The sequence below is a fragment of the Saccopteryx bilineata genome, chromosome 6 (genome assembly GCF_036850765.1).
Source record: "Saccopteryx bilineata isolate mSacBil1 chromosome 6, mSacBil1_pri_phased_curated, whole genome shotgun sequence".
NCBI classification, from domain to species: domain Eukaryota; kingdom Metazoa; phylum Chordata; class Mammalia; order Chiroptera; family Emballonuridae; genus Saccopteryx; species Saccopteryx bilineata.
Window position 1 is genome coordinate 84,628,454 of NC_089495.1, and position 17,003 is coordinate 84,645,456.

A 17,003-nucleotide genomic window follows, 5' to 3' on the forward strand; every position below is an offset into this window, starting at 1 on the left:
TATTTTTGTGATAGCTTTTGTAATGAAAACTGTAGGTCTTGGGAATGCTAATTTTGTAATGAATTTATCATTACAGATAAAGCAAAACAAAAAGAAAATAGGCATTAAAAATTTCACCCAGAGAATTTGAAACCAAAACAATCTAGGTGATGAATATAAGTCATTGTAAAAGTCTTGCATTTATTCTTTATTCTTTTATTTTTCTCTACATATTTAGAGGCTTCCTGGTCATGCTGCAGGCACTACATCATATACAATTTATTCTGTAGATAAATTGTCTATGGGAAGACACTTTTTCCCCATTAAGGTAAAGATAGCAGTCTATATGTAGAGGAAGTAGAGAAAGATCTTCGAGCTATAACACTATAAAAGCAAAAACAATGTTCCTCATTGGGCTTTAAAAAACATTTTCTAATGAATGATGATGATTGACCTAGAGCCAAATCAGAAAGAACCTAACACCTATATGGTACTTTTTATTTCTGATGACGCACAATTTCAAGATTTTATTTTTTTTTTGTTTTTTGTTTTTTGTTTTTTTATAATTTTATTTTTTTAATGGGGTGACATCAATAAATCAGGATACATATATTCAAAGATAACAAGTCCAGGTTATCTTGTCGTTCAATTATGTTGCATACCCACCACCCAAAGTCAGATTGTCCTCTGTCACCTTCTATCTTGTTTTCTTTGTGCCCCTCCCCACCCCCTATCCCTCTCCCATTCCCCCTTACCCCCCCGTAACCACCACACTCTTATCAATGTCTCTTAGTTTCACTATTATGTCCCACCTACGTATGGAATAATACAGTTCCTGTTTTTTTCTAATTTACTTATTTCGCTTCGTATCATGTTATCAAGATACCACCATTTTGCTGTAAATGTTCCGATGTCATCATTTCTTATGGCTGAGTAGTATTCCATAGTGTATATGTGCCACATCTTCTTTATCAAGTCATCTATTTTTTATTTATTTATTTATTTATAATAAATTTTTATTAATGGTAATGGGATGACATTAATAAATCAGGGTACATATATTCAAAGAAAACATGTCTAGGTTATTTTGTCATTAAATTATGTTGCGTACCCCTCGCCCAAAGTCAGATTGTTCTCCATCACCCTCTATCTAGTTCTCTGTGCCCCTCCCCCTCCCCCTAACTCTCTCCCTCCCTCCCTCCCATATCCTTCCTCCCCCCCACACTTGGTAACCACCACACTCTTGTCCATGTCTCTTAGTCTCATTTTTATGTTCCACCAATATATGGAATTATGTAGTTCTTGTTTTTTTCTGATTTACTTATTTCACTCCTTATAATGTTATCAAGATCCCACCATTTTGCTGTAAATGATCTGATGTCATCATTTCTTATGGCTGAGTAGTATTCCATAGTGTATATGTGCCACATCTTCTTTATCCAGTCTTCTATTGAAGGGCTTTTTGGTTGTTTCCATGTCTTGGCCACTGTGAACAGTGCTGCAATGAACATGGGGCTACATGTGTCTTCACGTATCAATGTTTCTGAGGTTTTGGGGTATATACCCAGTAGAGGGATTGCTGGGTCATAAGGTAGTTCTATTTGCAGTTTTTTGAGGAACCACCATACTTTCCTCCATAATGGTTGTACTACTTTACAGTCCCACCAACAGTGAATGAGGGTTCCTTTTTCTCCACAGCCTCTCCAACATTTGCTATTATCCGTCTTGTTGATAATAGCTAATCTAACAGGAGTGAGGTGGTATCTCATTGTAGTTTTGATTTGCATTTCTCTAATAACTAATGAAGCTGAGCATCTTTTCATATATCTGTTGGCCATTTGTATCTCTTCCTGGGAGAAGTGTCTGTTCATGTCCTCTTCCCATTTTTTTATGGGATTGTTTGTTTGTTTGTTGTTGAGTTTTATGAGTTCTTTGTAAATTTTGGAAATTAGGCCCTTATCTGAGCTGTCGTTTGAAAATATCAGTTCCCATATAGTTGGCTGTCTGTTTATTTTGATATCAGTTTCTCTTGCTGAGCAAAAACTTTTAATTCTGATGTAGTCCCATTCATTTATCTTTGCCTTCACTTCTCTTGCCATTGGAGTCAAGTTCATAAAATGTTCTTTAAAACCCAGGTCCATGATTTTAGTACCTATGTCTTCTTCTATGTACTTTATTGTTTCAGGTCTTATATTTAGGTCTTTGATCCATTTTGAATTAATTTTAGTACATGGGGACAGGCTATAGTCGAGTTTCATTCTTTTGCATGTGGCTTTCCAGTTTTCCCAACACCATTTGTTGAAGAGGCTATCTTTTCTCCATTGTGTGTTGTTGGCCCCTTTATCAAAGATTATTTGACCATATATATGTGGTTTTATTTCTGGGCTTTCTATTCTGTTCCATTGGTCTGAGTGTCTATTTTTCTGCCAATACCATGCTGTTTTGATTATCGTGGCCCTATAATATAGTTTGAAGTCAGGTATTGTAATGCCCCCAGCTTCATTCTTTTTCCTTAGGATTGTTTTGGCTATTCGGGGTTTTTTATAGTTCCATATAAATCTGATGATTTTTTGTTCCATTTCTTTAAAAAATCTCATAGGGATTTTGATGGGAATTGCATTAAATTTGTATATTGCTTTGGGTAATATGGCCATTTTGATTATATTTATTCTTCCTATCCAAGAACAAGGAATATTTTTCCATCTCATTGTATCTTTTTCGATTTCCCTTAACAATGCTTTGTAATTTTCATTATATAGGTCCTTTACGTTCTTTGTTATGTTTATTCCTAGGTATTTTATTTGTTTTGTTGCAATCGTGAAGGGGATTATTTTTTTGAGTTTGTTTTCTAATATTTCATTGTTGGCATATAGAAAGGCTATGGACTTTTGTATGTTAATTTTGTATCCTGCGACCTTACTGTATTGGTTTATTGTTTCTAATAATCTTTTTGTGGAGTCCTTCGGGTTTTCGATGTATAGGATCATATCATCAGCAAAAAGTGATAGCTTTACTTCTTCTTTTCCGATATGGATGCCTTTTATTTTTTTGTCTTGTCTGATTGCTCTGGCCAGAACTTCTAGCACCACGTTGAATAAGAGTGGAGAGAGTGGACAACCCTGTCTTGTTCCTGATTTAAGGTAGAAAGTCCTCAGTTTTATGCCGTTTAATAGGATGTTGGCTGATGGTTTATCATATATGGCCTTTATCATGTTGAGATATTTTCCTTCTATACCCATTTTGTTGAGAGTCTTCAACATAAAATTGTGTTGTATTTTATCAAAAGCCTTTTCTGCATCTATTGATAAGATCATGTGGTTTTTGTTCTTTGTTTTGTTGATATGGTGTATTACGTTATCCGTTTTGCGTATGTTGAACCATCCTTGAGATTCTGGGATGAATCCCACTTGATCATGATGTATTATTTTTTTAAAATGTTGTTGTATTCGGTTTGCCAGTATTTTGTTTAGTATTTTAGCATCTGTATTCATTAGAGATATTGGTCTGTAGTTTTCTTTCTTTGTGCCATCCTTGCCAGGTTTTGGTATGAGGGTTATGTTGGCCTCATAAAATGTGTTTGGAAGTATTGCTTCTTCTTCAATTTTTTGGAAGACTTTGAGTAGAATAGGAACCAAGTCTTCTTTGAATGTTTGATAGAATTCACTAGTATAACCGTCTGGGCCTGGACTTTTATTTTTGGGGAGATTTTTAATAGTTTTTTCTATTTCCTCCCTGCTGATTGGTCTGTTTAGGCTTTCTGCTTCTTCATGACTCAGTCTAGGAAGGTTGTATTGTTCTAGGAATTTATCCATTTCTTCTAGATTGTTGTATTTGGTGGCATATAATTTTTCATAGTATTCTACAATAATTCTTTGTATATCTATGATGTCTGTGGTGATCTCTCCTCTTTCATTTTGGATTTTATTTATTTGAGTCCTGTGTCTTTTTTCCTTGGTGAGTCTTGCCAAGGGTTTGTCAATTTTGTTGATCTTTTCAAAGAACCAGCTCCTTGTTTTATTGATTTTTTCTATAGTTTTTCTGTTCTCTATTTCATTTATTTCTGCTCTGATTTTTATTATCTCCTTTCTTCGGCTGGTTTTGGGTTGTCTTTGTTCTTCTTTTTCTAGTTCCTTAAGGTGTGAAGTTAAGTGGTTTACTTCGGCTCTCTCTTGTTTGTTCATATAGGCCTGAAGTGATATGAACTTTCCTCTTATTACTGCTTTTGCTGCATCCCAGAGATTCTGATATGTCGTATTTTCATTTTCATTTGTCTGTATATATCTTTTGATTTCTGCGCTTATTTCTTCTTTGACCCATTCATTTTTTAGAAGTGTGTTGTTTAGTTTCCACATTTTTGTGGGTTTTTCCCCCTCTTTTTTGCAGTTGAATTCTAGTTTCAAGGCTTTATGATCAGAAAATATGCTTGGTACAATTTCAATTTTTCTAAATTTGCTGATATTGTCTTTGTGGCCCAACATATGGTCAATTCTTGAGAATGTTCCATGTACACTAGAGAAAAATGTATACTCTGTCGCTTTGGGATGAAGTGTCCTGTAGATGTCTATCATATCCAGGTGTTCTAGTATTTCGTTTAAGGCCACTATATCTTTATTGATTCTCTGTTTGGATGACCGATCTAGAGTCATCAGCGGTGTATTGAGGTCTCCAAGTATGATTGTATTTTTGTTAGTTTTTGTTTTAAGGTCAATAAGTAGCTGTCTTATATATTTTGTTGCTCCTTGGTTTGGTGCATATATATTAAGGATTGTTATGTCTTCTTGATTCAACTTCCCCTTAATCATTATGAAATGACCATTTTTGTCTCTGAGTACTTTTTCTGTCTTGTAGTCAGCATTATTAGATATGAGTATTGCTACGCCTGCTTTTTTTTGGGTGTTATTTGCTTGGAGTATTGTTTTCCAGCCTTTCACTTTGAATTTGTTTTTATCCTTGTTACTTAGATGAGTTTCCTGTAGGCAGCATACAGTTGGATTTTCTTTTTTAATCCATTCTGCTACTCTGTGCCTTTTTATTGGTGAGTTTAATCCGTTTACATTTAGTGTAATTATTGATACTTGTGAGTTCCCTATTGCCATTTTATATCTTGCTTTCTGTTAGTTTTGTGTCTTGTTTGATCCTTCTCTTTCGTTTTTCTATCTTTTGTTTTTATTTGGTTGTATTCCATACATCTTTCCTCTGTTGCTATCTTTTTTATCTCATGTGCTTCTGTGGTGGTTTTTTCAATGGTGGTTACCTTTGAGTAATGAAAAGGGTCCCTACCCTGTTCATTGTAGCTAACTATTTTGTGAGTACTTTTGCACTCCATCGTCCTCTGCTACTGTTAATCTCCATCTTCTCCCCCTCTTTCTTTTTGTTGTTGTCACAGTTTAAAATTGGTTTTATTGTGTTCTTCTTGGAGCTTTTACTTGTGGCTCTGTTTTTTTTTTTCTTTGTATCTGATTGGAGAACCCCCTTTAGTATTTCCTGGAGTGGGGGCTTTCTGATGATAAATTCCCTCATCTTTTCTGTATCTGTGAATGTTTTTATTTCTCCTTCATATTTGAAGGATAGCTTTGATGGGTATAGTATTCGTGGCTGAAAGTTCCTCTCTTTCAGGACTTTAAATATTGGGGTCCACTCTCTTCTAGCTTGTAGAGTTTCTGCTGAGAAATCTGATGATAATCTAATGGGCCTTCCTTTATATGTTGTATTCTTCTTTTCCCTGGCTGCCTTGAGAATTTTTTCTTTGCTGTTGGTTTGTGTCAATTTCATTATGATATGCCTTGGAGTAGGTTTGTTGGGGTTAAGAAAACTTGGAGTTCTGCTTGCTTTTTGAACTTGAGGCTTTAGTTCTTTCCACAGGCTTGGGAAGTTCTCATCTATTATTTGTTTGAGTATGTTCTCCATTCCATTTTCTCTCTCTTCTCCCTCTGATATACCTATTATTCTTATGTTATTCTTTTTGATGGAGTCAGATAATTCTTGTAGGGCTATCTCATTTTTTTAATTTTTGAGTTTCTTTCTTCTTCTCTCTGTTGTGCCTCAAGTTGCTTGTCTTCTATTTCACTAATCCTCTCTTCTATCTGACCTGTTCTATTAGCTAAGCTTGTTATTTCGTTTTTCAGCTCATGAATTGAGTTTTTCATCTCTGTTTGATTTGTTTTTATAGTTTCAATTTCCTTGGACATATATTCTTTGTGTTCATTGAGTTGTTTTCTGAGCTCCCTAAATTGCCTTTCTGTGTTTTCTTGTATATCTCGGAGGATTTTTAGTATTTCTATCTTGAATTCTCTGTCATTTAGCTCCAAGGTTTCCAATATATTAAATTTTTTCTCCATAGATTTTTTCTCATCTAGCTGTGTTACCTCTCTTTCTTTTGTATCCATGATATTCGATTTTCTCTTCCTTAATGGCATCTGAGGGTGGTTTTGTTGATAGTATTAATGAGATTTAATAAAGAATAAAAAGTTAAAAAAAATTAAAAAAAAATTGTAAAGAGTTGTTTTTTTTAAAAACATTAATAATGAAATAAAGAAAAATAAAATAAAATAAAAATTAAAAAAAAAAGAAAATTATTCCCCCCCTCCTTTTTTTCTCTCCTCTCCTCTCCCCTCTTTCTTGAGAAAATCTTGTGGTGGACTGTGAATTATAACAAACAATGCCTGTTATGGAGGGCCTGAATTGGGGAAAAGTAATAAAGGGGCAAAAAAAAAAACAAAAGAAAAAAAAAGGGGGAAAAAAAAGAAAAAAAAAGAGCGTATGGACCCACAAAAAGCAAATAAGGGAAAAATTTGGGTCAAGAATAAAATAATTTGCTTTTAGGTGTTGGTTGTCTAAGAGTTATGATGAGAGGAATAAGAAGAAAACGGAAAAATGGGGGGACAAATTAAAAAATTACTATTGTATTTAGTGGAACAAGAACTAGATAATATGGAGAGCCAGGGATGGGAGCACTGCTAGTGAGTTAAAAAGGTGAAGTAAAAACCCCCCAAAATGCCACAAACATAGGTTTGAGTCCCAGATAAGATAATTTGTTTGTTATTGAGGTTTGAATGAGAGGAGATGTAAAGGAGAAAGGAAGAAACTAATATAGAGGGAGAAAAGAAAGAGAGAGAGAGAAAAAAAGAGGGAACCACTAAAAGAAGAAAAAAGAAAGGAGAGAGAGAGAGAGTTAAGGGTTTTGAAGTGCAACCCTCATAGAGAGAAAGGAAGAGAAGAGAAAAGATAATGGGAGATGTAACACTTATGGGTAGTGTAGTTCAAGGAGAGGAGAGAGTAAGACCGGTAGAGAGTTAATCGGCCAAATTGGAGGAGGAAAAAAAAGTATCAAGAATGAAGATAAGAGAAACAAATGAACAAATATAATAAAATGGGATAGGTTATAAAGTCTGCAGATTATTCTTGATTTTGAGAGGTTATCTTCTTGCTTTTTCTTTTCTCTCCCTCTTCCTGGTCGGTGACTCTGTACCCCGGGTTCTGCCCCTTTGGCACGCTCAGGTAGAGGTTTGCAGTTGATAACTCTCTATGGCAATGTCATGTATTGTGCTTTAGTCTCGTTGGCAGTCGAAGCTCATTAGCATTTATAGGCTCCGACAGTGAGAGAGTTCGTGTTCCTGGAGCCTTTCTCCTTGTCTTTCCTTCCTCAATTAATAGCCTGATAATCCAGCTATGGGGTTGTTGCTGCCTCTGCCTGGATAGTAAGAGGCTCAAAGAGCTGGCAACTCCCCACTCTATTTCCACTCAGCACAGGGCTCTGGGTAAGGCTCAGTCAGTCAGAGCTGCTAGCATAATCAGGCAGGCTTTCCGCCCACTCAAAGACCTCTGGCTCTGCCACTCTGTCCGGTAACACAAGCGGGCGCCCACTTCCGGGGCGCTTGGAGGAAACTCTCACTCACTGTCTGCGACCAGGATATCCGGCCAGCAGTCTCACGCTCTGAGTGAAACCCCCAACCGCAGGAAAAAGTTGCAGCGTTGGAATTGAGTCTCGCTCCGTCCCCGTGCGCGGCTTTTGCAAGGCGCTGGGGCGGCTCGAGATTCCGCTTTGGCCCACACAAAGGCCCCTGACTCTGCCCCTCTGTGCGATAACACGGGCGCGCACTGCCGAGGCACTCGGAGGAATTGCTCACTCCTTATCTGCGCGCGCAAACCAGGAAATGAGGCCGGCCGCGTTTCCCTCTGAGTGAAACACCCTCCAGCACGGAAAATCTCCACCGTTGGAATTAGTTCTCACTCCCTCCCATGTGTGGCTTTCCCAGGGTGCTGGGGCTGCCCAGAGACTCTGCCCTCGGCCCACAGAAAGGCCTCTGACCCTGCCTCTCCGTGAGGCAACACGGGCACCCACTCTCGGGGCCTAGGAAGAAATTCTCACCCACTAACTGCACACCGACCAGGAGACCGGGTAAAATGGCCGCTCCGCTTGTCTTTCTTTGTTTGGGTTTGGTGCGAGTGTTAGCTTGTATTGCCCGGGTTGCCACAGGATCAGATTTTCCTCGGCTTGGATCTCCATGCCACAGCCTGTTTTGGCCGTTTGTGCCGCGGCGGCCTGGATCTATTCACCCCCTTTGTCCGCCTCAGTTTCTATATTCACAGTTACCAGAGAAAGCCGCCCTGTTTAGGTTAGTGAGGAAGGAGGAGCATTTCTTATGCCCTATTTCCTTCGGGGTTTGGTTATATATTTAGCCAATTTTTCACTCAATCATACCTTTGGGTGTATTGCGAAGTATCTGGAAGCTCCCAGTATAGGTTTTTCTGTTTCTGGTTGAAGATCTTGTTGAGTTTTGGGGGAGATTTATCGGTATCGCTTCCTACCCCGCCATTACTCTGACGTCATCCTCCAAGATTTTATGTTTTACAAAGACTTTTTGTAACTATTATCAACAATCTCATTGAAGTGGATGAAGCAGATTTTGAATAAAGTCATGGGAATTCTTTTTCTATGTGCTTATTTGTTTTTAGTTGTTTTTTTTTTTTAATTAGGTGAGAGCCGGGGAGGCAGAGAGACATACTCCTTCATGCGCCCTGATGGAGATCCACCCTGATGGAGATCCACTCCGCAAGCCCCCTATGGGGATTGCTCTGCTCATCAATGGCTCTTGCTCTGTTGCTCAGCAACCTAGCTCTGTAGTTGTTGTTTTTAGCACCAGTGGTGAGGCCAAGACCATGGAGCTATCCTCAATGCTGGGAACCAACTTGCTCAAACCAATGGAGCCATGACTGCAAGAGGGGTGGGGAGATGTAGACAGAGAGGAAGAAAGAAAGAGAGGGGTGGAGGGAGGGGTGGAGAAATAGATGGTCATTTCTCCTGTCTGCCCTGACCAGGAATTGAACACAGGACATCCATACCCCAGGCAGATACTCTACCACTAAGCCAATGGGCCAGGGCCTATCTTCAGTTATTTAAACATTCAGAGAAAGTTAGAAATAAAGAAAAAGCCTGTAACTGGTACCCTCAATTAACATATGCCAATATTTATGTCTCCAATTTTTAAAGAAAAATATTCTCTTTTTGAAGAAGAAAGGCAAAACAACTTTTAAAAAATAAAAAAAAAACTCCCTGTATACTATAGACAGAGCTGATAATTCCTTTGAAATCTTTTTACTGTTCACCTTTTTTATTCCCATTCTGTGTAAGTGATCTCTACCTTGAAATTTAAATGCATTCTAGCCATCTATATTTCTGTGACTGTATTAGGTACTTCTATAGCATTTAGTTTGAAAATATATACTGCATTTTTATTTTAAGCAAAAATATATATTACCCAAGTTGAATATTTATGTGTTCACCACAATTCGATGAGAATTTTCACTTTGTTTTGCAAACATATTTAACAATGATTGAAAAATAAACCAATGAAGAAGGATACATAGGAGATATTAGAGAGGAGACTGTAGATACAGACTCAGGGCTTTCTGCTTTGTGACAATAAATAAATTTTAGGACAATAAATGATTGGAACAAATTTTCAAACATGATAAAAACCTCCAATGAATCCCGTAAAATACAAGTTTTATCAGTTTCCAGAAATAGTAAAAAAATATGTGCTTTAGAATAAACTTGTTTAGGAATGTTCGAAGAGTTCTGCCCTTGTCTGCTTTTAAGTGGGGAATTGTTCATGGCTCTGATTGAAAACGTATTTTAGTATCAGGAACCATCAGAGATTATACTTTCTGAATAAGTACTCAGGCCCCAGCTGCTCTAGGCACTTCAATTTTAGCAATAACAACACAAACATTTAGATGATTCTATGAAGAGGGCATGAAAGTAGGAAGAAAGCCATGAATGTGTGTTGCCCTAGAAGGCTAATGACATAAATATGTCTAGAAGGCAGGAGTTCTCACTGTGTCAAGTGAGATGAGGACTGAGAATTGCCCTTTGAGTTACTAAAGTAACTCATTGGTAATGAACATCATTGGTAATCATAATAGAGCAGTTTCAAGGGCATGGACGTAATGCAGATTTGATACATGCGGGCTTTCCAAAGCAGTGAATGGAGAGAAGTTACTGACACCGAGTATAAACAAGTCTTAAGTAGTTTCTTTCTGTAAATGTGAATTTCTTATAAAATGTCAGGGCTTTTATATAAAAAAGTTTTAAGATGTTTTACAATTTTTAAAGAAAGGAATTCTTAGTTTCTTAAAATGGGTAGGAAAAACATTTTCAGTGGGAGTTTCTAACAAGTAGAATTGTTATTAAATGAAAACTATAGCACAAAAATACAAAGCTACTGCCTCTATAATGATTGCACAAAATTTATAAGTATCATTAATTTTCAGCTAACAACTTTGATTTTGTAAAAAGTAGGAGGAGTAATACGATAACAGGGCATATTGCTGCTACTACAGAGTTGATTGGAAAATGTAAAGACCAAACGCCTTTTTAGCAGAGAAAACAGCTGTCTTATTTAGTTTTGTGGGTTTTTTTTAAACTTATGTTTCTTTTGTTACTGTTGATAATTTTTTCTTTTGAGATCATGACTATGAAATGCTTTCTTAGAATTCTGTGTTAAAAATGAAAGAGGTAATATTCTTGATAATGAGGCAAGTATGAGTTGGTATTTCTATAGGTACTTAAGGATAATTTCTTAGGAACTACAATGAATGTTTTGAGGAGAAAAGATTTATCCACATAGCAAAATAATGACTATCAGTTGTAGGTAATGGAAAACTTCAAATTAATTATAAAGTATAAAACAAATGTATTTACAGTGATTTCCTTTTAATATGATTGTTGTTATTGAGTTCTGGACCTCTCAAATTTGATTGACATATGTTTCCTGCAATATTAAGTCTGATTTAGCAAATCCAGCTTAACTTTATTCATTATATAGTTATTCACATCAAATTTAGAAAACAGAAGTAATTTTTAGTTGGTAAAATATTGTAAAGATGAAGGGACTTACCTGAGTTCCACAATCATATTGCAAATGAACTCATTGAACTTATATTGATTACTTAGGTTGGTTAGGTGAGAAGAAATAATGCTCATCCTCCATACCACCACTGTTTATAAAACACCTATCCCATTATGTGGTAGCCATTTCTTATATTAAGTCCAATTCTATAACTTTTCAGTATAAAATAGTTATTCATGCCAAAAATTTTTAGTCTACTGTTAAATTTAATGAACTAATAATTTCTTTCCCTATTCTCAAATTTATTCTCATATAATTTATGGTTAAAGCATTGTCAAAGGATTCACAACTCACAGGCCAAGCCAAATCATGAGAATTCATATCTACTAGCCTTTGTATATGCTGTTCTTTCTGTCATAAATTTATGTAAACCATGATTCCCTTACCAGTTCATCATTCACAGTATCAAATGCCCTGTGCCCATGCATCACTTCCAGGAGACTAGTCATTCTCTCTTCTCCGTCCCTTAGCAACCTGCACATACATTTTTATATTTTTATGTATTGTAGTGTTATTTCTTTCTATGTGTGGTTTCGTTGTTAGAATGAGGGTATTGCACATATTAAATGCCATATCTGGGTGAACCAGTAAAATTTTGACACATTGAATGGAATCAGCAAATGATTAATAATCAAAAATGAATAAACAGAGTGGGATATGTAAACAAATGAGCAAATGAATGAGCCCTTGAGGGAGATATGGCAGAGTAGCAATAGCCCAAGCCTTGTCACTTAGGGTGCTTTTACTGAGCACATTCTTGAGCAAACGGCATTACATATATCTGACCCCCTTGTTTTTCCCACCTGTTAGGAAGTATTATACTTTCTGCCACTCTGTAGAAGTTTCTTATAGATAATACATAAAATTTTCTCTTTATAGTATAAAGTATTATACAAATATAAGCTTGTTTTCAGGTTCAGAGGCATTATGATATATCAATAAAAAATATATCACCTAATCTGTGATTGGTTAAATAAGAACAAGGAAGAACAAATGGTAAAGAGCAGGAGATCAGACTGAAAAAAAAAGTGAGAAGTGAGGCCAAAATTTACTATTAATGTCCTCAGGGCCAGACAAAGAAATGTTAACCTTAACCTAAGGATTCTAAACTCTGTCTGCACATTAATTAGCATTATATAGATATTTAAAAAATATATATATTTTGCCTGAGATATAATTTATCCAGTGTGACTTAGGGCTTAGTCATGTACATTTTTTACAACTCCCAAGTGATTCCAATACAGCCAGGGTGAGAGCCACTGCTGGGCCATGGGAATTGAGAAAATATTTCAAGGGAGAAAAACTGCATAATACATGAGATGTTTTTAAAAGTTTAATCAGCATGAATAGATATGAGGAGAGGCTAGGGACACGAATTGAGTGATTAAAATGTCTAGAAACATCACAGATGAAAATAACTATTTTAAGATCTAAACTTTTTTTTTTTAATAAAACTAAGGAAGCTGCCTTTGAAAGATATCAGATAGACCTTTATAATTAATAGTGAATTTGTTCAAACTTAGTGTCATTCTAACAATTCATATTGGCAGAGCAACATTTTATAAACTACATCTAAAGGTTGTTTAAGTTGCAAGCAGAGGTTAAAATGGCAATCACCACTTGTCTAGTTACCCATGAGGAGGTTTTAGGGGAGGTAAGTTTTGAACAGGGTTGACTGATTCTGTTCGTAAAAGAAGGACAGGTATAAAATACTGTTTTCTTGCCAAAAGTTTTTAATATAGTTTTGGATTTAAAAGTCATGCTTTTTCTAGTCTTCTGTACTGTGATTTCTCTTAAACAAAATAAATAAGATAATTAATTGATAATAAAGAGTATCCTGGAATTTTTGAAAAGTATTTTTGCTTCTTTTCTAGGTTTAAAAATATTATCAAAATACTAAACTGTACTGTGAATGTTTTAAAATGTATTTAAACATATAAAATTGTGGTCTTGAGATGAGAATATACTAAACTCTATATATTAATGTCTAAAGCTCATTACTTTTTAAAATGTCTGTAGCAGTAATTATAACTGGTTGTCCTTTGAAATGGGGCAAGTAAAATTTTATTAGTGGATCAAAAATTCAACATGCTAGTTTGAAAAAATATTGTTTTCCATACTTATATTATAAAATTACGTGGTCATGTTATCATATTACAGGAGAGGAACAGTTATATACCAATGACAAATCTGTTTAGGAGGCACTACAATATCCATTATTAAAGAAATCTTAGAAATCCCAATGTTATGTTTAATAAACGGCCAAACAGCAATGCTTATAAATATTTCTTACTTTGACTCTAATAAGAGAATTAAGGAAGACAGAAGCAAGGATAACAGGAAGTAAAATAAAATTCACATTTAAAAAAAATTTTTGTGAAGAATATTAAGAAGAGCCAATTTAATATTTTAAGAGAAAAAGGCAAAACCACAATTTAAGATCTGATGTTTCACAATTCAAATATATTTCCAAGTGAATTATTTTAGTTCACTTATTTTTAAAAATACATTTGATGAAGAAAAAAAGTGAAGTAATATTTTAAGACCTTAAACTTTTAGTTTTTAAGTTTTCTCTATTTTAAATGCATCATTTATAAAGGTCATGCATGCAGTAGATAAGGTTCCAGAAAGCTGGGGAGCAGGGCAACCTTTTTAAAAAATATTTCTTATTCTTTATTTTCCTCATCTATAAGTGGAAATAATCAAAATTTCTATGTCACAGGTTAATATGTATATTATATATATCTAGTACTTGAATAATATTGTTCACAGATAGTAATGTATGAGGTATTTTTAAGTTTAGCTATTAAAAATATGTTTTAGCTATGAAAATCAGTCATAATAAATCAATATTGCTTAAAAAAGAAAGGATATAAATAAAATAACTGCATCTTAGTTTTCTTTAGTTTTACTGAAAACATTCTGACAATTTGTTTATCCTTAGTTCATTTTTTTATCATTTTGGTAAGGCTCAATATTAATGCATGTACCAGTACCCTATGAGTGTAGAACATTGTTAGTTCAAATTATACTCCTTAGTTAGTTTCTTAGCAAACAACCATGTCTCTCAATAGACAGTTTAAACGTGGAGTAGTTTGTCACAATTATTTGGTAATCTCTTTCAGTGTAACTCACACAGCAAAAGTGACAATATTCCTGTCACTCCTCAGAAATGTCCCAGCTCTGCGGGTTTCCACATTCAGGAGAATGAAGAAAGCCATTACGAGGTATGCCATATCTCTCTATAGAGACCATGCTAGTACTGAGGAATTTGCATTTTTTCAGTGATTTTAAATACTATAAGTTAACTATTGATTTTCTTTGTTGACCTCTTTTGTGTTCATATTATTATAAAAAAAATTTTTTTAACAACTTTAAGTAAACAAGGTTAGAACAAAAAGGGAACAATAATCATTTACTTCTTTGGTAATGGTCCAACTATTAAATACAATACAGTGTTCTTGTCATTGAATACAAAATGTTGATATTTACCTGTTTTTGAGAAATAGGCAACTTTCTTTCAGATGTATATGTTCTTAATAATTCATTTTCAGTAGTTGAGCTAAAAAAATACATCTCTCAGTTGAAAGATTGATTTACTTCATTCCCTACACTAAATGAAGATAAAAATACAAAGGTGTTTATCTTTTTTCCTCTTTATTGAATTTATTGGGGTGACCCTGGTTAACAAAATTATGCAGGTTTTAGATGCTCAATTCTAAAACACATCATCTGTACACTATTGTGTATCTATCACAAGTCAATCACCATTTATCCACTCTATACCTTCCTCCACCTCCTCAAGTCCCCTCATCAGCCTCCCCAGTAATCACCACACTGTTGTCTGTGTACAAGAGTTTTGTCTGGTTTTATTCCCTTTGTTGCTCAATCCTGCCACACCCCTCACCCAGCCAACCCATCCCAGTAGCTGTCAACTGTCTCTATGAGTCTGTCTCTCTGTTGCTTGTTATTTCATTTTGTTCATGAAATTCCACATATAAGTGAATTCATATGTTATTTTTCTTTCTCTAATGGCTTATTTCACTAAGTGTAATGCTGTCAAGGTCCATCCATGCTGTCACAAAGGGTAAGATTTCTGTCTTTTTTACTGAGAGTAGTATTCCATTGTAAATATAGCACAGCTTTTATATCTGCTCATATACTGATGGAGACTTGGGCTGCTTCCAAATCTTGGCTATTGTAAATAACATTGCAATGAATATAGGGGTGCTGTATTCTTTTGAATTAGAGTTTTGGGACTCTTTGGATAAATTCCCAGAAATAGGATTGCTGGGTCATAAGGTAGTTTCATTTTTACTTTTTTGAGATAACTCCATAACTGCTTTTTTACAGATTGGTGCAGCAACCAATCTGTATTCCCACCAACACTGCGCAAGTATGGCCCTTTTCCCACATCCTCACCAACACTTGTTGTTTGTTGATTTATTGATGATAGTCATCCTCAAAAGTGTCAGATTTTATTATTTCTATTGGTCATCTGTATATTCTCTTTGGAGAAGTGGCTGTTTGGGTCCTTTGCCCACTTTTAATTGGATTGTTTGCATTTTTGGTGTTGTGTTTTATAAGTGCTTTATAAATTTTGATATTAACCTTTTATCAGATGTATTGTCAAATACATTTTCCCATTTAGTGGGTTCTCTTTTATTGATTTATTTTATTGATGGTTACTTTTGATGTGCAAACACGTTTTAGTTATACATAGTGCTGTTCGTTTATTTTCTTTCTTTTGTTTCCCTTGCCAAAGGAGATATGTTAGAAAAAAATATTAGTATGAGAAATGTTCAACAGTTTACTGACTATGCTTTCTTCTAGGATTTTTATGGTTTTAAGTCTAATGATAAAATCTGTAATTCATTTTGAGTTTATTTGTGTGGATTGTGTAAGAAGATGATCTATTTTTATTTATTTTTTGCTTCTATCAATATTTGTCCAATTTCTCCAACAGCATTTATTGAATAGACTATTTTCACTCCATTCTTGTCTTTTTTTCTTTGTTAAATATTAATTGACTATAATGGTGTGGATTTGTTTCTTGGTTCTCTATTCTGAAAAAATAATGTTTAATATAAACAAACAAAATTGGAATTTTAATTAATTTCCTTTTTTACTACTTTTTCTCAGCTTCAGCTTCTTTTTTTTTTTTAATACAGAGACAGAGAGAAGGATAGACAGGGTCAGACAGACAGGAACAGAGAGAAATGAGAAGCATCAAACATTAGTTTTCCATTGCGACACCTTAGTTGTTCATTGATTGCTTTCTCATATGTGCCTTGACCGTGGGCCTTCAGCAGACTGAGTAACCCCTTGCTCGAGCCAGCGACCTTGGGTCCAAGCTGGTGAGTTTTTTGCTCAAGCCAGATGAGCCCGTGCTCAAGCTGGCGACCTCGGGATCTCGAACCTGGGTCCTCCACATCCCATTCCGATGCTCTATCCACTGTGCCACTGGCTGGTCAGGCTTTCTCAGCTTCTTTATTGCCCTTTATTTAGAATATAAAATAAGAATCTTTGCTTTATTATTTAGTCTATTCACTGTACAATGTAGATTTGTTTCTCCCTCTTTCTCTTTTTCTTTCCCTTTCTCTTTATTTCCCT

The 17,003-nt window shown here is 35.2% G+C and overlaps 1 protein-coding gene and 1 pseudogene across 6 annotated transcripts in view; one reads left to right on the forward strand and one right to left on the reverse strand.

Annotated features, from left to right (window-relative positions):
- LOC136308322 (ankyrin repeat domain-containing protein 45-like) overlaps positions 1 to 11,839 on the reverse strand; it is a 53,028-nt pseudogene extending 41,189 nt beyond the window's left edge.
- Positions 1 to 17,003, forward strand: part of PCDH9 (protocadherin 9) — a 1,013,871-nt gene that overhangs the window by 376,301 nt on the left and 620,567 nt on the right. For 4 of the 6 annotated variants that reach the window (XM_066235523.1, XM_066235527.1, XM_066235525.1 and 1 more), the window contains one exon: positions 14,516 to 14,617. The exons of 1 other annotated variant lie outside the window; for it this stretch is intronic. In XM_066235523.1, coding sequence (XP_066091620.1) covers positions 14,516 to 14,617 — 102 coding nt within the window. The remainder of the gene's footprint in view (positions 1 to 14,515; positions 14,618 to 17,003) is intronic. One more of the 6 variants, XM_066235526.1, reaches the window with a different exon arrangement.